Consider the following 22,850-nt stretch of genomic DNA (forward strand, 5'->3'; position numbering starts at 1 on the left):
AAATTTCACCAATTTGACAAATGTGCTTCAAATTCAGGTCTTCTTCGAATAATGCTTTTTAATAAAATTTAAATTATGTCTGACATTTTTTAGGAGTAATTACCACCATTTATAGTTTTAAAAACAATTTGCAATATTTAACATAGCAAAAGTTGTTAAGCAATTTGAATTTCTTGGGTCTATTCAAGTTATTAAAAACGTAAAGTATGACCACATTTGATAAGATCATCAACATGAACATGTCATTAGAAATAAAAACAGAAAACTTTCCGATGACTTCCTATTGTACTTAGGGATAAAAATCTAAACTTACAAAGTCTATAAGGCTCCCTATGATTGAGTTTCTTCCTTCTTCAAACTCTTTCCAAACTCAACTACATAGGCCTTCAATTCGGTTCCTCAAATTTACTCATGGTACAACTGCTCTAATTTCCATAATGCAGCCTCTTCCCTCTCATTCGAATCTCAGTTCAAGTGTTAATTCCTCCAATCTCCAGACCACCACCCACCCCCACCCATCATTCTCAATTTTTTTTGTGAGCTTCCCTGTTTTATTTTATCACGATATCATGTTTTATTTCTTCATAGACTGTTAACAATATTTCTGTCTTATTTTCTCATTTATTACCTGTCTTCCTCACTGAAATATATACTCCTTAACTTCTTCTCTCTTTCAACACTAAACTCTTATATCTGCAAAAGATATTTATTACCTAAGTTTTAGAAACACATAAGTTTATTTAGCAGGCTACAGTTGTGGCTCAGTGGTAGAGAGCTTGACTAGCATGTGTGAAGCACTGGGTTAAATCCTCAGCACCATATTATAAAAAAATAAAATAAAGGTAAAATGTCCATCTACAGCTAAAAGTTGTTTTTAATTATAAAAAGTTTATTTAGCATTATCATACTGAAGATACACATCAGACTTTTCTGTTATTTCTAATATGAATAGCTGACATAAAAGGAAATAACCTATTATTTTATGTGTTTTATTTCTTTAGCTGTACAGAGAATTAATACTATTTTTTTTTTCCTCCTCAGGTATAAGACTCAAAAAACTCTAGGGCTTAAGTGTTTTTCTTGCACAAAGGAAAAAGAATTTATAACTATTGAACAACTGCATAAGGTTCTAAAACACTCAAAAGAGTTTGTTTACAATTGTGGAACCTTGAAAAAGACCAGTATGAAATAAAAACTCTAAAAGTCTTTGAAATTGCAACAAAATACTAAGTTATAAAATCAATAACTTTTGTAAAGTTGAGATTCTAAACAATATTATTTAAACTATTGTCTTTACAAAGAAAATATTGCTTTAATTTCTGAGCAGAATACATAATAGATTAGCTAAAAGAAAAACAGTTTAAGAAAAAAATAGGAAAATTAAATGATAAATGATAGATCCAAATGAGAATTACATAATTCACTTTCATTTTCTTTTATAAATTTGTTTTAAGAAGGTGAAAACTCTTTTTAGCATGAAATGTACATTTTCACTGTGCTATACCATATGTAAATAAGTAAACATACCTGTTCTGATTTAAGTACATAAAGTTCCTGATGGAGTTTATCGTTTTCACTTGATTGATCTGTCCCAGGTGAGGACTCATTTGTTACTGATGGTGAAAATAACTGTTCTTGCTTGCTTTCTCTTCTAATAGCCACATTTTCAAAAGAAATTTTCTCTTCCACTACTGTTTTTGATTCTTCTCCAAAATCTTCACATACATTAGATAATGATCCTTGAGAATCCTTGTTTATAATAGTTACTATTCCATCTTGTAAAGAACTTAAATGAACATCACACATGTTTATATTTTCTGCTCCATGATGGTTAATTAGGAGTTCTAGCTCTTGACATCTCAATAGAATTTTCTCTTTTTCTTGCTTTAAAGATTTGACTTCTTCACTGAGAAAATTAACCTCACCATGTTTCTGTTTTAATTGTTCAAAGAGATCAGACAGTTTCTCTGACAATTCTAGCTTTTCTCGCTTGGTTACCTCAAGTTTTTCCATAAGTTCTGTTGTATCTTTCTCAACAACTTCACAGATTTCTAATGGCTCTTCGACAAAAGCTTTGTCAGTATCAAGCATGGCACTTTTCACTTTGATTGTAGCTGGATTTATTCTTTGTAAATGAAGCTCTTCATTAAGTGCTTTAAGTTTACTTTTATACTCTAATTCTTGTTTGTTTTTACTGTCTTCTAAATCATCTTTTACCTTGAGAAGGCAAGTATACTCCTCCTGTAACTCTTGATAGTTAGCTTCAAAATTTTTTTCAGCAAATGAAAATGTACTTCTTTGATTTTCAATTTCTTCATTTAGCTGAATACACTGTTGCTTGAGGGCCTCATTCTCTTTTGTAAGCATTTCCATTTCTTTTTGCCAGCTGCAATCTTTGGATATGGACTTGCTGGAGTCAATGAAAATCAATTTTTCTTCTTGTTCAGCAGGAACATAAATTTTCAACATGTCCTCAAAAGCTTTTTTCTCATTTTTAAGAATGTTATTTTCTGCTTCAAGTTGTGAAAACTTTTCTTTAAGGTCATCCTCTTTTTCCTTTATTTGTTTCTCCAATAATTCAATTTTAAGTTGTAATTCCTGAACTTCTTGTTCAAGCGTACCTTTTTCTTTTTTTTTCTTGTCTTAATATTTCGATTTCCTCTTGGAGTTCATGCATCTGAAGGTTCATTTCTTCTGATTTTGAATCCATGATGGACTTCTGTAAATCTTTTAGTTTTGAAATTTCCAAAACCAACTGATTCTGCTTAGTTATCAAATTATTTTTTTCAAATTGCATTGTTTCCATCTTTTGACTCATTAAATTTTGTAAGCCATCTATCTGCTGTTTATAGTGAATGCCTAAGCTATCTTCAAGTTTTTCAATATTTATTCGATGTTCAAATTCTAAATCATCTTTTAGTTTCGAAAGTTCTTCTTCATGACTAAATAGGAGCTGTGTTCTCAGCCTCTCTAATTCAGCTTCTTGTGATTCAGCCATTCTGTCTAATACAGCATTTTTTTCTTTTTCCAACATTTCAAGTTTTATCTTGTAATTTGTAACTTTTGCTTCATGTTTTAACTCTAGTTCTTTCCTAGATTCAGATGCCAGAACAATCTCAGCTTTTAAAGTTTCTACTGTACTAAGGGACTTACGTGCTTCATTCAGTTGACTTTCTTGTTCAGCTATTATCATTCTAGCTCTCTGAATTTGGTCCCTTAAAAAGTTCAATTCTTCAAAAAGGTCATCAAGTTGTCTCTGCAGAGTAGATTTTTCTCCTGAAACTATTCCTAGTTCTTCTTGGAGTTTTTCCTTTTGCGCATTAGTATCTTGTAATTTCATATTCAGTTCATTTATTGCCACGTTCATTAACTTTATTTGATCTTCATTAATTGTAATATTTAAATGTGATTTTAAAACACTCTCAATTTCTTCCTTATGTTGTGCTTTAAGTTCCTCTATCTGTGACATGTGTTGCTTTATTAACTCTTGTTTCATCTGTACTATCTGTTGCCCATACATTTCATCCATCTCTGCTCGGAGTTGTTCTAATCTTTTTTGCATTTCTTGTTCCACCATTTTCTGTACCACATCAGATTCAAACTGGCTATCTGTGTAATGATGTCTTTTCTGAAGGTCTTCAACTGTACCCATTAATTGTTTAATTTCTTCAGAACATTGTCTTTCTTTTTGCTTAGAATTAGCCAGCTCTAATTTCATACTTGCAATTTGTTCTTGTAATTCTCTCATTAATTTTTCAGTGGCTGTGACTTGATCCTTTAGCTCAAGATTCTTTTTTTCTTCTTCTATTATTCTTATATTTAATGCCTGGATGATTGCCTCCTTTTCTTGTAATTCTTTTTTATTTGACTTTTCTACTTCATCTTGTTCCTTTAGAAAGAAAAGAAAATGAAAATATAAGAATGACATTTTTAGCTTCTGGCAACTTCTTATGGGTGTCTCCTTTTTATAAAATTCTATAAAAAGCAACTGTTGGGCCTGTCCCCCCCCCCATTTTTCCCAGTACAAGGACACCTAGGACTCAGTACATATGAGCAAACAATATAACAGTTTTACCCTTCTTGGGAAGAAATTTCTCTTACACTGTGCTGTGATTAAATATTTAAATTTAAAAATGCAATCTAATTTGCCTAGCATGTGTGAGGCCTTGGGTTTGATTTCTAGCACCACCAAAAAAGCAAAACAAAACAAAAACCAGTCTGACTAAAATATCTATATAAACTATCACATTTTCATTTTTCTTATTAACTGGTCAATATTCTAAATATAAGTATTTCTGATGGCTAGTTATAGTACTACATACTATCTAGACACTCTCAGAAGACACAAAAATATAAAAACCTGTCCTCCCCTGGATTCCCATAAGAAACAAAAAATAAATAAATAAATACTGGTCCTCCCCTGGATTCTAGTGATTTGAAGGTATTTCATGGACAAGTGCTATAAAATGAGAACAACAACAAGAACTAAAGTGGATTCCTTAAAGTCTTCCTTAACTTTATTCCTGGGGTTTTAAGTGAATCAGAAATTTAGGGATATGCAATGCTTAAGTGACTGAACATCAAGTGACACCTAAGACCACTACTGTATATTTACAGCATACCAACTTGGGCTTAGACCCACAGTTCACACAGAAAGATAAAAGACCATCAGATAATTTTCCCCAGTTCCTATCTTTGGAACTGGAGATTAGGCTAAGACAAGACATATTAACGCATATTCATTAAACAGTTAAGAGCTATAGTCCCAAAGCCAAGGAAATAAGTGAAATCCATATAACTGATGAAAATATAGGTAAGGAAGTAAAGTTATCTTAAGGAGACACGAGTCCTTGCCAAACAGGACTCTTAGGCGCCTTGAATAAATGTACTAAGAAAATGTAGGCATTGATCAATTGAGTATAGTTCTTGGAAGAAGACCAACGCACCATCAACCTTTTAGAAGTCTGATCCCTCTCGAAAAACCATACTGAATGCAGAAAACAATGTTGGGAGTTACAGCAAGGAGCATTTAAGAAGTTTAGTCTACAGACATGAACATTACTACTCTGAGATGGATGTAACAGGTTATCTCAACCTCATGCCACTGAACATCTGATTCCTCCAACACCCTTTCATCTAATACTTAATAAACAACTTTTTAAATTATTACCTGGCTTTTAAAATTCATCTGTCCATAGAAAGAATATAAAATCCAATGATCTTAAAATCTGAAGTTTGTGATAATTATTTCTCATTGTAAATTCACAGTCTTATATTTAGACTTAAACATTAACCTCTTGAACTAATTCACCTCTGATATAGCTCAAGAAAAAAAATATGACTTCTGAGCCTAACAAATAAAGGCCAAATTTTGCACTACATAAACCAAGGTTATCTTGTGCAGCCTCTTGAGTGAGACTATGAGCTGTTGTCCGAGTGTCACATATTCCTTTTCCAATTACATCAATTATTACCAAGTGCTGAGCCTTCTTAATTTCTACACTAGAATGCAACATTAGTAAATTAGTGTAATCTATTAATCCTGGTATTTCTATCTGTACAATAAAGATAAATTTCCTCTATCTCCCAGAATGTGTTTGAGGTTAAAATAAAATAATTAAGGTATTTTATTTTTACTGAGCTTTATACAAATATATTCATATACTAGAAAGAAATTTATAAATCATTTGGAACCTATATAAAATGTAAAATCAGGACTGGAGCTGGGTCTCAGAGGTAGAGTGTTTGCCTCACACACATGAGGCACTGGGTTCAATTCTCAGCACCACATAAAAATAAATGAATACATAAAGATATCTTGTTCATCTACAACTAAAAAAATTTTTAAAAAAGTAAAATCAGTTCATGATGGTCAATTTTAGCTAAACTGTTAAACAATAACTAGTTTTGAAAAATGTTAACATTGATATAAAAATCTGTTATAATTTTATTTCCTGATTTTCTATAAGATGAAAGGAAGACTCCTCATAAAAGAAAATAACTTAATTCAACACTGTCCAACACCTAATATGATAACCATAATTCTTCATTCAACTATTAAACACCACAAATTCACAGTTTTCTTTGTTTAGCTTTTTTCAAATTACATGGTTTTAAATCACTTGTTCTATGTTACAAAACTGAGAGCCCTTCAGTCAAGGAAACCTCTATTTTTAGAACTACACCTGAAAGAGTGGGGAATAATATACCTCCTGTTTGTGACTACTATAACACAGGAGGTTTGGAGGATTAGGATAATGAGCCTTTGACTATCAATATAGTTACTTCAGCTGCTCTGACAGAACTACTTCTCAAAGGGATTAAATTTTTTGAAAACTGAGAAATTAAAATATAATAATAAGAACAATAAAAGTAGTATTGCTAACATTCAAATAAACAGTTTATTTTCATACTAAAATGAATTACATAAATTTTAGATTATCTGAAATTATACTGCCTAGTGACAATAAGAAATAATAAAATCCTAGATCCAGGCACTTTCAACTTAGGTCTCAATTGTCTTTCTACTCTTACCCTCCAGAAAGACACTTCCAAAGCCTATTGCTTTCTAAGTAAATTACTTTTTGCTCCCTATACATTTTCAACATTTCAGCCTGGGTCTTTATGCCCACTCCATACCCCACAAAGAATATCCTGCCTATCTCTATTTGTCATGAATTCATAAACAATTCTCTTGATTACCAAATAGGTATTGAATAGCTGTTCCATATATTATACCAATTTATGGGTAAACAAAATATAAATAACACATTATTCCAATTTATAGATCTATCTCAAATATTACTTCCCTGCTGATGTCTACCCTGAATCTTTTCCTCATAAATCAGACCTCGTCAAAACATTCATAACACTTGTTACCTGCACTTACTTTTTATTTTGTGGTAACTTGTGTACATGCCGCACCGCTCCATGGGTTCAGTGAAGAAAGGGGACATCTTAAGGTCCGTCATATATCTTTTGCAAGGGTTACTACAGAATAGGTATTCTGTAAACACTTGCATAATCTTTAAATTACCTTAGTTGAAAAGCATGCCCTTCTCATAATTTTAATTTGTACATTTCCTATTTTTCAAAGAGGAGTCTCTGGAGTCAGATAACTGAGCTTTGAAATCTGGCTCTATCAATACATCACTTCTGCACCTGGATTATCTCCTTCATCTTGCATTGTCTTGGTACCATCATTTGTAAATGATAAAGGTACCCTTATCTCATGGGGTTGTAGTGATAATTCAATGCATTAATATGTGTAAGAGGCTTTGAATACTGCCTGTTATAGAGTAAGTACTTAATAAGTGCTAGTTAAGGCTTTTGCTATCCAAACAATATTCTTGTCTTGGTAATTTCTAAACTTCCTGTAGAATCTTCTAAGTTTATAAAATATGCTGTATTATATATATTCTCCATCTTCATTGTTCCCAGATTCCGTATTTGCCTACTTGCTCAAATTTATTTGAAACCCACAAATCCATACCAATGGTGCTTTCATAGACATTTGTAGACACACACAGAGTGATGGAAAGAAATTTGAGTTACTGTAAAATGATGTTCAGCTACATTCAAACACGGTGATCACACTGCCTTGTTTCAGCTCTCACAGAGCAAAAAAGAGGACAGAGATGGCAAGGATTAGAGTGCAGTGTAGTGCAAGGAGCTCAGAATTTCAACTCTGGCACCTATTAATGGGGAAGCTTCAGGCAAATCACATCTAAACTTCAACTTCTCAAAAAAAACAAAAAAATAATGGAATCTACTAGCATGAATTGCTTTTAAGATTAAAGATTACAATCCATGTGATACATTTCCTACCAGGAGCACTTATTGACTAAATAATTCCCCCAAACTGGAATATAACTCAAGTGAATAAAAAGAATCAACCACATTTTTTCCTAGTTTAAATTTACAAAATTTCTTTTTCAGAATTTTATAATCATGGCTAAAATAAGAAGAAATACATTTAGTTGGAGGAAAAAGGATAAAAATCCTAGTCATAAAAATAGATTCTCCTGAGACTTTAGTTTAACATAGGCAGATCACTTTTAAGGAGCAGAGTAATGAGTAGTGTCATCTTTAAAACTATTACTACAAAATTCTCAATGTTTTTGAAATATATTATTTTATATACTCAAAGAGTTTGTCTCAATTATGAAATTTTGGGTGCATATGCATAAAAAAAGATAAACACCTCCATTAAAAACTTTAACGTTAATTACAAAGCTGCTACAAGTAGGTTGACTTCCTTAAGACACACATACCATTTCATATACTTTAATTTTCTCCTGTAAGAAATTAATTTGCATTTTGAAGTCTTCTTTCTTTTTTTGATAATCTTCTAATAGATGGTCTTGTTCTTCAAGCTGTTGTTGATGAGTGAGAATTTGTTGTTTGGCTTGCAGTAAATCTGCAGCTGTGTTACTGCGAGTGCTGTTTCGTAGAGTTTCAATAGCCTGTAACATGAAAACAGAAAGAAATCTCAAAATATTAAATTTTGAAGTGACACTTTATTGTACCCTCAGCCCACAGGGGTTCTCTGGAAACTATGCTCACTTCATAGGCTTACTATCTCAGTCAACATGTTTCCATGCTGTCAACATGCTGATAGGTCATGTGCACTTTGGGTAATGAGCCAAAGAATTTACCTTTCACATTATAAAGCTGAAAAAATAGGAGAAATAAGACAGGCAGACAGGCAGAGAAAAATGCGGACTGAAAGTTCTTCCTGGATTCTTGATGACTTTTCAAACTCTAGTTCCAATTTCTCTCAGAGTTCTGGTTGTATTTCTGCCCTTAAGTTCTATAAACAAGCCTGTATTCTTACCTTAAATTCCTCCCTTTTGTTTAACGCAATTAGATTATAGTTCCAACTAAAGATAAATGGAATATATCCAGTTGTCAGTCTAGTTATAATTGATAACCTAATTAACATAAAACCATACCAGGGTTGGAAAAAGTAGGGTGTAACTGCAGGTTAAATTTCTGCAAAAATACACCTGATAAGACTTTGTAGAATTTTTAAATAGAGACAGGGAAGAAGTACAAAGAAAACAACAGCAAGAAACTACCCAAGAAGTATAAATTAAATTCTTGATTAACGTAACACTTATTCACTAGTTTTTCCAGTATGAATAAACAAATGGCTTTATAACAGATTTGTTCTAGAAAGTGAAAAAATTTAAAAATTCATTATAAAAATCGAGTAAGTCTTGTTCTACTTGTAATACTTACTTGTTGGAATTGAATCTGCAATTTTTGACTTTGCTCCTTCAACTCTAAACATTTTCTCACCGTTTCGTCCCTTTCCCTTCTTGCCTGTTGTAAATTGGCGGTGAGCTGTGTGATAATACTATCTCTTTGTTTAACTGCTGCTTCAAATTCTTGTAACTAAAGGAAATCAGTGAAAATAATTATATTCCAGGCTTATATTTTACATAAAACTGGTTATCATTGTTACAAGCAACTTTTTAAAAAATATGAGATTCAAAACACATCAGTGGAATTCTTACAATTTGTATGCTATCTCCCACATTTGAAAGCTATGAGCTTTAAGAAATTTGTTTTACTTCCAAATCAATCTGAAAGAAATTAATGTGCACATGCAAAAAATTTTCACTTGTTCTGGCTTTTCTATATATCTAATTCTAGAAGCAAATGCCTTTATATTGGGGAGCTCCCCCAATCTGTTACTGGGCAACACCACCAAATTGTTTTTGGAGAGGATGAAACTGAAATCTATTCTGTCATCCTCATTAATATCCCATTTTCATCTTGATTCATAACTGATTACTTAATACAAGAGATCTCACTCTAACTGCAGATAATATTTACAGGGACTTGCTGACATTCTTAATGGGTTTAAGTCATCATTTTAAAAAAATATGATTTATACCACAATTTTCTTTCAGGCTCATTAGAAAAACATCTGTCCTGAAATCACTGAAGTTATTTTACTCTATCTTATTAAGGTAAATAAACAAAGTAACATACATGTTACCCCTATTAGTTGAATTCTAGGTGTAAAATGGGATTCTTAATACTATGTGCAAGAACCCCATTTTTCTCGTGAATGAGATAATCTTAAGTTAACACCTGTAATTCTCATTAAATAAAAAAAGTATCAATAAAATTTGCTGGAGGGCTGGGGATGTGGATCAAGTGGTAGTGCACTCGCCTAGCATGCATGAGGCATTGGGTTTGATTCTCAGCACCACATAAATGTAAAATAAAGATATTGTGTCCACCTAAAAAAAAAATATTAAAAAAAAATTTCCTGTTTTTGTGTTTGTGAGTAGCAAACAAAGGCCACAGAAGGTAAATGTACCTGATGCAATCCGTCAGTCACATAGGTGGCCCTCATTTCTTCCAGTTCTCTGTTCAGTTCTTCGGGCTCATGTTCAGGTTTTCCAACTAATTCGTTTTCTATCAACTCTAGGCGAGTCTCACTATAGTGTGCGCCTTGTTCAGAATAAGAATCAACGACACCAAATTCTTCTTCCTAAATTAATCCAATATTTTTAATAATTCAGTACTAGCAACATTCCTGAGAGAGGAATTCGAATATTGAATTCCATAGCAAAATCCACTTTAAAACATCACTCTTCACTTTGAAGTTCACTTCTATGGTAATCTGGTTTGCTATTAATGTGATATTACCCCTAAACAGCATATCTGCAAATTTTGTTCCAATTCCATGTTATAATAGAAATGAGGTAACTTTGTTTTGTTAAGCAGTAAAGAAGATCTAGTAACTTTTAGAAATCACATACAGAAAGAATTACATACAGGAGAAAGCTTGGTTAGTAAGTCAAATGGTTTTAAATAATAAAAAAAAAATATTAGTATCATGAGTAGTTTTATATACTGTACCATTAATAAATTGGTAGGCTTTCCTGTTTTCACCACATTACAGCAATCATTTACCTGTATAAAAACAATTTCCTGATATATTATGATAGACCAAATTTTATTTACCTAACAATAATATTTCTACTAACTGTGTATCTTTTACATCTAGGGAAAATGCCTTAATAGCAAAACAAATATGGTAATTATATTTAACTGAAGTATCTAAGAGGCATATCAAATGCCAATCATTCCTCAAACATCTAAGTTCTTACAATGCAAAAGACACTTTCATTTAAGTTAACTGAAGTTCTAAGTGCAGTTCCTATTTAGTCTTCAGAAAGAAAACTAAAAGCTTCAAGTTACTAGATCTTCTTTTACAAAATGCTTCCTTAAAATTAGCTAAATATATTTTTAAAATTAAGCCTTATTTATTTTCAAATAAAACCATTTACTGGTATAAATTTTATTAAAGGCTAGTGAGCAAGCCAAGGGAAATAAAGAGGTAAAGAACACTCCCCTAAAAACTTTCCTCTGGGGATAGTACTATTGCTAGTCATGCAAATCCAGACAGATGTGGGGGCTTTCTTTAACATATCACCACTTGGCTGTAGAACAGATATTTTGTAGTAAGAGAAAGGAGGATGATAGAATATGTATATAGGGTTTAAGGAGTGGGAAATTAATTTCTTATCAATTAATCATTTAATTGCCTTTTTACCACTAAGAATACAAAAACCAACTTCATTCCTGCCCACATTCCTGCCCATATCTTAAGCCTTCACAATTCTATGTTAATAGAACCCAGGAGAATGAAATTGTTAACATTGAAATATGTGGGACAGACTAGTCAGAATGTCTAGAGTTAGGATTAAGTCTGTATGAGCCATGACACATTAAAAAGTAAAAATCCTAGGACTGAAGATGTAGCCCAGTTGTAGAGCATCTGTCTAGCATGAGCAAGGCCCAATACCCACAACTGCCAAATAAAAGGGGGAGAGGGTCCTAACTAAGAGACTTTTAAAAAATCAGTTTGATTCCTCTACTTTTATTCTAAGAATAATCTCTGAGAAATAAAGCTAAAGGGAAGGCAAAAAAACAAGTTTTGTTAACACATTATTGTAATTGGTGAAAAACCACAAGAATGTAGAATACTACTTCTAGATAGAAAGTCACTTGTGATAATTTTCAAATTATAATACTTCTAAATTTCAATTAGTTTTTCATGACTCAGAAATGACACATTCTAATTTTAGTACACACTAAAATTTCTATTTTGAAGTAACAGTGTAATAAAATGAATATTTGTAAATATCATCAAAGATCATGTCAAATACCATGTTACCAGTATTACATAAATTATTTATCCCGTATAATAGTTATATCTAATACCTCTATAGCAAATATTCAGTTAGTTCTCCTCTAATTCAGTTTAAACATATTTATAATGCCCCACAATGAGTTGGTTAGGATCTATCTCCAAGTACTTTCTGGCCATCATGTTGCCCATTGTTAGTTCTCCTCTAATTCAGTTTAAACATATTTATAATGCCCCACAATGAGTTGGTTAGGATCTATCTCCAAGTACTTTCTGGTCATCATGTTGCCCATTGTAGAGTTGTCTTGAAGTGCCTGGACTGTTATGATCTGCTCTGAGTTCGCTGTTTAGCCCTGAGTGCTAGTCACAATGCAGCAGGTTGAAGACAGCCTACTGGAGGATTGTCACAACCTTCATAACTAAGATTCTCAACTTCTTATCTACTATTTTTTTCATAAGTTTGCAGAAGAGTTCTCAAACTTCACCTCACTCTCCTCCATTTCATTTTTCTCATCCTCATCTTTAGTTAGTTGCAGGCCTTCCCACCAAATTCCCCAAGCTACAGCATATAATACTCATCAATATACAAACTGAAAGCCCTGTTTCTCCACTCCACAAAAGCAGAGTTGCTATCTGATCTTTGCTCTCATCAGTGATGAGACCTGAGTCTCCTTCAGGCAACAGACATTTTTGACAGAAAAGTGATCTCACCTCCAGACTGGGAGGTATGATAGTCAAGCAGCTCAGAAAGGCATCAGTAGTTATTGGGAGTCCTCAGAGCTTCTAGGTTTTAGAGAGTTTAAGAGAATGCCTCTGAAATTTTTTCCCTGTAGTTTTCTTTATTTTGTGCCAGCTCAGAAAAAAGCTCAAGGCAAATTTTAACAATGTCTTTGTGAATGACTTTCAAGATTTTTCTCTGCTGGAGCATTTTCTTGGGAGATGTTCAGAGGCAGGTCCTCAGAGAACCACACCATGGAAAAAGTTGAGATAATTCTGGTTTGCAAGTACAAGGCTAGCCTGAGCAACTTAGCAAGTAAGTTTCAAATAAAAACAGCTGGGAATGTAGCTCAGTGGTAGAGCGCCCCTGGGTTCAATCCCCAGCAACAAACACACACCCACACTCAAACAACAAAAATAAAAACTAATATGTTAATTTAAGAACATAGTTTTTTGAGCTGGGATTGTGGCTCAGCGGTAGAGTGCTTGCCTAGCATGGGCAGGACCTGGGTTTGATTCTCAGCACCACATTAAAAAATAATAATAAAATAAAGGCATCATGTTGTGTCCATCTACAAAAAAGATTCATATTCATTCTCATTCTCTCTCTCTCTCTCTCTCTTTTAAAAAAAAGGACATAGTTTTTCTATTAGAAGCCTACAATAAATTCAGACTTATGAAATATACTAAGTTGCGTAAACATTCAGAGTAAAGAATAATTTTCCATGTACTCTAAACTTGGGAGCAAAGAAATGACAATCATATCTAAAAAAAATAAGATAACAAAGTGATACTTATTGCAAACATATAAAGAAGGCAGGTATTTCTTAAGAGACCAATGCCTATTGTATAGTTTATCACCTAAAATAAAAATCATCATTGTCAGGCATGGTGATGCACACCGTTAATCCCATCTTCTCAGGAAGCTGAGACAGGAGGATCACAAGTTCAAAGATAGCCTGGGCAACTTAGAGAGAATCTATCTTAAAATAAAACTGAAAAAGGGCTGGGAATGTAGCTTGGTGACAAAGTGCTTTCCTAGCATGTACAAGGCCCTGAGTTCAATGCCCATGCACTCGCACAACACTACAGCAACATTAATTCCAATAAACATTTATATATATATACACACACTAGTATTCAAACATTTGTAAAAAGCATTACTATAAAAATCATACTAATTATAAAATTTTTAGTGTGTTAAATGGCTATCTTAAAATGGTCATGGATCGTAGAAATGCAGACTCACTTTCCTAAAAACCAAAATAGGGCTGCTATATAATTAAGGATTAAGCAATTCAAACAGTTAAGACTTTAGCTAACCACTGGAAAAAGATACAGCAGTAAAATATAATTTTCAGTTTTTCAATCCATTTATATTATATTATGTTACCTTAAATTATATTAAATATATACAGAAGTGTATATATTTATATATATACAGAAGTGTATATACTTACCTCCGAAGTGTAATCTTCTGCTGTGGTTGAAATCTCACTTTCCGGCTACAACAAAAGTAAAACATGATTACAATTATGACATTTTCCCCTGCTAAATATCATACTTTACAAAAAAAAAATAATCCTGCTTTACTAAGACGTTGCTGTTAGTAACAATGATAGAAAATTCAAAAAATATACTATTAAAAAACTAGTAAAAATTATCCAAATCTTTAAAAATTTCATTTCATTATGAATTATAATGACTTATAATAATGCATATAAAGTTTATAACAAGGCATTGTTATAAATACAAAAGTACCAAGAACTTTTACATATATAGTAGATGTCATCTGTAAGCCAAAAACATCAAAGACACCATTCCTCTAATTCATGTAACTCTATTAAATAAAAGTAAATCCTTAACATGCCATCATAAAAGTTCAAGTTCTTTAAAAGAATCATCAGTTCTTGATGCTAAAAAGTCAATGACTTTGTCAAGCTTCCCTCAGGTGGATGTTAATGACTTTTCACTGCCACTACTTTCTAATTAGAGGTAGAATGTTTTAAAATCTGGATGAATACTTACATCAATAGAAAAGACCTCCTCATGCTTAAGCATTTCTTCATTGTTTAGAGTTCTCATTATTGTGGATTCAGACATCATGGCTGATCCAACACCCTGAGAACTATTTGTGAACATCTCCTCACTCTTTGATTGATCAATATTCAAGCCATGAACATCATTTTTACTGCTTGAGGTTTTCTTCTTTTTTGGCTTCTTATGAGGGTTTTGTCCATCCAATCGAGCTCTTCTTTGTCGAAACTGGGCAAGCTACAGGAAAAAAGTATCATTATGATAATTTTTCTTTGGGATCACTTTATTTAAAAGATCAAACTATCACCAAATTAAAACGATGATAATAATATAGATGACTTCACAGTTTCAGAATAACTATTGGATTGAATATTCGGGTTGTAAAGGTTGTAAAACTAGGTACTTGTGAATGAACTTATTAAATATTGAGGGGTAAGAAATGAACATGTCAAGTCTAAAGAAGAGGAAATTAGCTGAGTTAGGGGAAAAACTATTCTATAACTAGAATAGGGGAATAGAGGGACTCTCATTCACAGTATAATCTCTGGATTTAAGATTATATGAAAATACACACAAAAACAAGGAGCTCCAAACACACTTGTTCTGGTCTACTACTTTATACAAAAGATATTGTCTATAATTATCTTTTATACAAAAAAGATAATTAGCCTATTAGCTATACAAATGCTCAATGCAACCATATTTATAGTGGGAAAAACCTTACAAGTAACTTAAAATTTTAAACAGCAGTGTTTTCTACCCTTTATCATTTGTCTGTCATCATCAGAATTTGTACCAAATCCTAGTCGTCGACACGTTATCATTTACTTAACATATTTTAAACAGTGTATTTTCTTTAAATTTATTTTAAAAGGAGATGTAATCTGTGGCATAAATTGAAAGTTAATATCACTTGTTATTTCTTTTAAGAGATAAATTGAAAATAAAAGAAATGATAAATCTATTATTGAAATTTTAGTAAGAGGTTGCTGAAGGCTATGAAAAAAATGGACAAAATAAAAGACTGTTAAAGAGAGACAAGCATCAAACAGATTTTCATTATCATAAGCAGAAAGAAAACTGAAAAAGGTAAAAACTTTCTTACTATACTATCCAAAGTTTTTTAAGACCTAAAATTTTTTCTTACCACCTAAAATCAGAAGTACACATTATATACCAGGTAACACTAGAACTAATTATGATGAACTTATATTAAAAATGCCAATGCAAGCAATTGCTATTAAAGACTTTGTGATATAATAGCAGGTATAAAGTAGTATTGTAGCATATCTATTTCTTTTGATGAAAGGAAAATTACACTTCATTTTTTAAAAGATAAGGCAAGTCTCAGGCTCATAGCTTTCAATGATTATATCCAGTATGAATTTAAACATCATTATATTCATAGGCATAGGTAAATTCTGGAAAACTACAACCTTAACAACTTTTGTTTACATTTGGAGTTCAGATTACAGGTATTTTTCCTATTGCTCACTTACATTTTATTTATTTATTCTTAAGAATTTTTTTTGATGGACACAATACCTTTATTTTATTTATTTTTATGTAGTACTGAGGATCAAACCCACAGCCTTGTATGTCCTAGGCAAAGGATATATTGCTGAGCTATTACTGTATTTTTTTAAATACAGTAAGTATTCTGATTTTTATATAAAGCAACTACTGACAAAGACTTAAATTTAATTTGAGCTCCTGAACACTCTTAAGGAGAAAAAAGAAGACCTCATGTAAGTTCCTTTCTGCCTTAAAAAGAGGAAATATATGCCTAGAATTACCATAACTCTTAACCAGACCAATTACAAAGACAGGAAATAAATTTCTTATTATCTAAAGTATTAAAGCAATCTTGCTAATGTTACTATCAAAATATGTGGCAAATACATTATTTATAAATAACATTTTATACTTAAATTATCTCCTGTAGATGAAGAAAAGCATATAAACAAGTTCTATTCCCTTAATAAAGATATTTAATTCATAAGTCAGAAATAGCTCATGATTATACTTACAGAGAATAAAAATATATGACATTTAACATTTTTCCCAGTTATTTAGTAACTACCCAGTGTGTTGAGGAACAGGTGCAAGACCAGTTGCCTCTATTTTCACATTATTAAGCTGCTGAAATGTACTTGAACTACTTGGAGCATAGCAGATCATTCTTAAAAATAAACTAACTAGAATATTGGCAAATACTTTATCTATAAATAGAATCAGAAATCCAGGAGCATTATTTAAAAACATCCCTTTGAGAGAATGCAATGCCAAAAAATAAATACTAATAATAACATTTATAATATTTATACTCAATTTCATAAACTTCTTGAAATATCACGTTTCTGCATCAGAATATATTTAGTCAGCAAAATTTATCAAGTCAAAGATGAAGATTTTGCTTAAAATTCCAAGTGTTAGATTATATCAATAATTTATATCTAATATTTATTCAAATATCAAATATATAACAAAGGAAAAAATTATTAACTTTGCATTATAGAAAGAATGACTTAGATCTGGGGATGTGGCTCAGTGGTAGAGTGCTTGCCTAGCAAGCACAGAGGGCCCAGGTTCAACCATCAGTACAAAATGAAAGATAGATAAATAAAGAATGGAAAGTTTGATTTAAACAACAACAACAACAACAAAATAACAAAAAAAAAAACCATCCAAAATACTAATATCTGTTACTAAATGCAAAAAGAAGCACACAGATATGGAATAAAAAGTAGAAATAGTTCCATTATAGTATTTAGAATGAATCACTTCTACAAACATAATTAAAGATACTGTTCTAGGCCTATACTACTCATTATATGAGTCATATTATTTTTTCAGAAAAACTAACCAGAAGGTAAACCCCATGAGGGCAAGGATTTTTTTCCTCCCTACTTCTATATATTAAAAGCCTAGAGCAATATTAAATAAATATATGTTGAATTTTTTATCTATTTTTTAAAAAAGATGTTAGAGTCTGTAAACAAGTCTGGATGGGTGCCTGGCATTTTGCCAGAGGGAGTGGTTTGTGAAATAACGCCAGTGAGCCATTAAATGTGGAGATTCCTGATTGGTTGACTGCTGTATATAGTTTATGTTAATTAGATAAGCTGTGTGGAATGTATAAATACTGCTCCTGTCCTACAATAAACGGCTCCCATTCCTGCTGTATCAACGTACACAAGTTGTTTGTCATCCCCCGGCTAGTTTGCTGCAGCCAGACTGCGGCAAAAAGAGAGAGAGAGAGAGAGAGAGAGAGAGAGAGAGAGAGAGAGAGAGAGAGAAATAGAGAGAGAGAATTTTAATATTTATTTTTTAGTTATCAGCAGACACAACATCTTTGTTTGTATGTGGTGTTGAGGATTGTACCCGGTCCGCATACATGCCAGGCGAGCACGCTACCACTTGAGCCACATCCCCAGCCCCTATGTTGAATTTTTGAAAAGGATAATTTATCTTTTATTGAAAAGTCACCACACTAAGCAAGATCATATAAAAGGCATACCTAATTCTACTTTATTAAAATGTTCCATGGTTTCAAAATTAAAATGAACAATTTTCAAATTACTTGAATCACTCTTAAGAGGTGAAAGATAAAAGAATGAGACTAAGTGAATTTCTTTGTTCCTTAAAAAGAGGAAATATATGATTGGAATTACTGTAACTATTAAATAGACCAACTACAAAAATGGCTAATAAATGAATAAGAACATAAAAAAATCCTTCTCACTATAACCTCCCTCCTCCACCAAGAAAACCAAAACAGAACAAAAAGTTTCTCATAAAAAATAATATCCATAATAGCTTTCTGGTAAGACTACTGTTTTATAAAAATGTGAGAGGAATAAGATTGTATCATGTATTCAATTATTTATAACTATTTAGTTTTATTTTAAATTTGAAAAATGGCAAGCTAGCAGATAAGCAAAAAAAAATCTGAATCAATTAGATAACCATCTGATACTGAAATGATGCACTTTAAATTACTGAGAAAACATTTATTCTAAAACATGCTGAAAATTCAGACTACAGCCATCTGTGTTTGTCATTTGGAAGCCAATTATAAAAGTGTTAACATATGTAGTCACAGAAATAGTTGCAAGATTTACTGGAAAGATATTATGTTCACATATTTGTCTTTCAAAAGTAGACCAGATCACAAGTAAATGTCTTATCTTGACCAGAACATGAATAAAAAACTGAATATAAATATATTGAGTTCCTTAAACTCAATATTTATAATTTTATAAATGATCATTCTCAATAAAACAATACATTTTCAAAATGTTATATATAAAAATTTGCCAAGTTTTTATAATGTTCCTTCAAAAATAAATGACTAATTGAAGTCTGTTTAGGTTTTTGTGTGTACACTGACTATTTACTACATGCCAGGCACTGTGCTAGACATAAATGAAACACATGGCCCCAAAGGTAGAACTTCAGAGTATAATGCCAAACTCTATTATTAAATGGAGTGAGAAATAAGGGTTAGAGCACAATTTCTTAAGCCTGGAAATCGTTCCTATATACATATATGGACAGCGAGAAGAGAGAGAAGAGGTGTATTGTGTTATAGGAAACTGTACTGTCCTGATTTTCTTTAAAAAGGACTTCCGAAAGAGATGTGTTGTAGTTTTATGCCTGGAAAGCATAAAAATTGGATTTATGTCAGGTTGTAAGTATATAGTTCAGTTATTTAACAAATACTTATTGACTGCCTATCATGAGCTATGACAGAGCATGTAGTGATAAATAACACATATGAACTCTCATGAATTGTAATCCAGTAAGAAAGATAATATTAAACAAATAAAGAAATACGTACATCCAAGTTATAAAAAGTGCTTTGAAGAGAAAGTATATGCATTAAAGACAGCATACAATGGAAATTCAATTTGTGGGACTGTAGGGAAAGGTCAGAAAATATCTTACTGAGACAAAAATGTAGAAGCTGATATATAAAAATCAATTTGTTAGGGGCTGGGGTTGTGGTTCAGCGGTAGAGCGCTCACCTAGCACATGCGAGGCCCTCAGCACCACATAAAAGTAAATAAACAAAATAAATGTATTATGTAGAAATAAAAAATATTTTAAAAAATCAATGTTACCTGATCAATATTATAATCAGTGGCAAAACAAAACAGAACTAGAGTATCTGACTCCAAATCCAACCTTTCATTATACTAATTTGCTTTCTATGTATTCTTAGGTCCTTTTTCATTGTATTTCACAATCCTAGAACATTAATTTTAAAGCATGAACAAATGAAATTGCCAAACTGACAAGTGTTTTTTGATGACAGAAAAAACAAACGTGAGAATGCACATACCTCAAAGAGAATGTTACAAAAATATGTAATCTGGTAATCTCTATAGTATTTAAAAATAACTATAAAAAGTGATATTTATGTAGAAAATGGAAGAAATCCCAAATAATTCTAATTATGGTGACTATTTGTTCTTTGCAGGGATGTCATAAAGCCTTTTTAATATTTCTTTATGGATGATAAACAAGAAGCTATATAAACTATCACAGAAAAACTTTGGTGGCCTAACCATGGAAACAAAAAGATTATAACGACTAACCTAAAAACCAGCTGAAGAAGGGGAAATGAGAGCAAAGATAAAAGCAACATTTTAGGATGCTCTGAATCATATTTTCCAAAATAACAAAAAGGTACAAACCAGGCCTAGTAGAATGCCTGTAGTCCCAGCTATTTGAGAGGATGAGGCAGAAGGACCTCCTGAATGTAGGAGTTTGGGGTCAGCCTCAGAATCAGCAAGACACACCCCCCGTTCAAAAAAAAAAAAACCTGTAAGAAAAAAATAGTGCTAAATAAAACTAAGGAAATCAAGAATGGAAAAGACCATAAGACTTTAAATCATTGAGCAACCAAACCTATTTATAGCCTATAATCTCATTCAATTCGATCACCTTCATGTTTAAAAAGAAAACAGATTCTGTAGCTTAAGGAATCATCTTAATTTTGTGTACTTCATGGCCTGGGTATACAGACAACCCAAATATTTCTTGAATTTCAAAACAATATGGACTACATATAATATAGTGCTGAGCTGTCACATAGTACTAGCTATGTGACAGTGGACAAGCCACTTAACATCAGGAGAATTCAGTTTCTTCAACTGTATAATGAAGAGATACATTAGAAGGATCATTTAAAATTTCCTCCAGGTCTTGGGTTTTTTTGAGAAAATTTTTCAATTATTTCCTTTCCTTTCTCCTTTCTTTACCTGCAATTCTAAGGAAACCAGCATTTTACTTATGAAAATTTGTAAACTGTTGCTTGAAAATACAAGCCAACAAAAAGTATATAGCTATTACTAAATAATCCCAACTGAAAAATGGTATAGGATACAGAAAAAGTGGGATGATTCAGTGTTCAGAACGAATCACATCTAACTACATAAAATTACCAAAAGATTATTTTATTCTCATGTTATTAAGTATCATTCAGAACAAATTACTAGAAAGTTCCATAAAGGAGGGGATTTTTAATAAAAATCAATCATTATACACTCCAAGTCTAGAACAGTGACTGCATATTAGCTCTGAATAATTGCTGAATTTTTAAAAAAACTGATTTTTTTTGTGAAAGAGGCACCTCTAGGCATTAATAATAGGCATTATTTCTCAGAACTTCAGAACTCCTACATAGTTTCTTTAACCAAAAACAAACAAACTAACAACAACAACAAAAAAAAAAAACCCTAAGATGATACATTCAGGTCCATGGCTACACATGGCTATAATTACTTAATGCAATGTAATGTTATGCAGCTGTCAAAAAATATTTTCAAAAAATTCTAACGTGGGAAAATGTTCTCAGTATAAAGCTGGGTAAAATAAGAGCACAAAACTGCATAAAATGAATCAAGTGGAGTTTTTAAATATATTTGTGCATATAAACAAACTATTAAAAATTAAAACAAATTATTAAAAATAATTACTTGTAGATTATGAGACTACAGGTAATTTTTTCTTCTTTGAAAGATCTTTACTGCCTTCTACCCCTACATATCTTTAAAGAATATTCACTGATAATATTATCATGGCTCCATGTGTTACTATAACTATTTTTTATGGTGCCTATGTTTTCCATTTACATCTTCTTATTTTATACATATAGATGCATGTAAGTATATGTGCATACACAGAGAGATCTCTGTATCTAATATGCACATATAAACATATACAACAAAAAATTTAGGTCATTAAACAATCTTTTTAGTTTCTTCCATGAATCAATACAATGATATTAGCACTAGAATACCAAGACAGAGTGAGGAACAAAGTGATAAATGCTAAAGCAGTGGCTACAGTTTCATATTGGAGTCTCATTTCATTTTACTATCACATTGGTTCCTATGTTTATGATGAAAACCAAGAGTGTTTTCTTTTTAGCCTGAAGTCAACTGAATCCAGTACTCCTGGCTCTAGGGCAATCCAAATCAATGTGAGAGTTTCATTTCAGATGCTTGATAGAAAATGTCTAGCAAGAATATCATTTACAATTGCTGCTTGGGATAGTATACTCAGTCTTTGTATGCTTATGTCTCAGGCTGTCTTCTCCCGCCACTGTCATTCCACCACCATTCCACCACCATTCCACCTTCAATAATAACTATTTTCTTAAAGAATAATAAAACTATATACCTACTAGAAATCACATCCAAAAGAGTATTATTCAGATACCACCTACCTCTGCTTCATTTCACTGTCATGCAGGCTATTTTATTATTTATTAATTTTTAAGTCTAGGTTATAAATGACTCCTTCTGGTAAGCATATAGTTTTGGCAGGCAATATCAACTCAAAAATACAAGAACTGGGCTGGGGTTGGCTCACTGGTAGAGCACTTGCCTTGCACGTGTGAGGCACTGGG

General features: G+C 31.9%; 1 protein-coding gene across 1 annotated transcript in view; it reads right to left on the reverse strand.

The window, feature by feature from the left end:
- LOC143410653 (A-kinase anchor protein 9-like) overlaps positions 1-22,850 on the reverse strand; it is a 70,998-nt gene that overhangs the window by 35,602 nt on the left and 12,546 nt on the right. The window contains 8 exon segments of the mRNA XM_077110646.1: positions 1,528-2,634; positions 2,636-3,889; positions 8,274-8,465; positions 9,244-9,399; positions 10,337-10,510; positions 10,882-10,935; positions 14,353-14,397; positions 14,921-15,166. Coding sequence (XP_076966761.1) covers positions 1,528-2,634; positions 2,636-3,889; positions 8,274-8,465; positions 9,244-9,399; positions 10,337-10,510; positions 10,882-10,935; positions 14,353-14,397; positions 14,921-15,166 — 3,228 coding nt within the window.

The sequence above is a fragment of the Callospermophilus lateralis genome, chromosome 11, assembly GCF_048772815.1.
Source record: "Callospermophilus lateralis isolate mCalLat2 chromosome 11, mCalLat2.hap1, whole genome shotgun sequence".
Classification (NCBI taxonomy): domain Eukaryota; kingdom Metazoa; phylum Chordata; class Mammalia; order Rodentia; family Sciuridae; genus Callospermophilus; species Callospermophilus lateralis.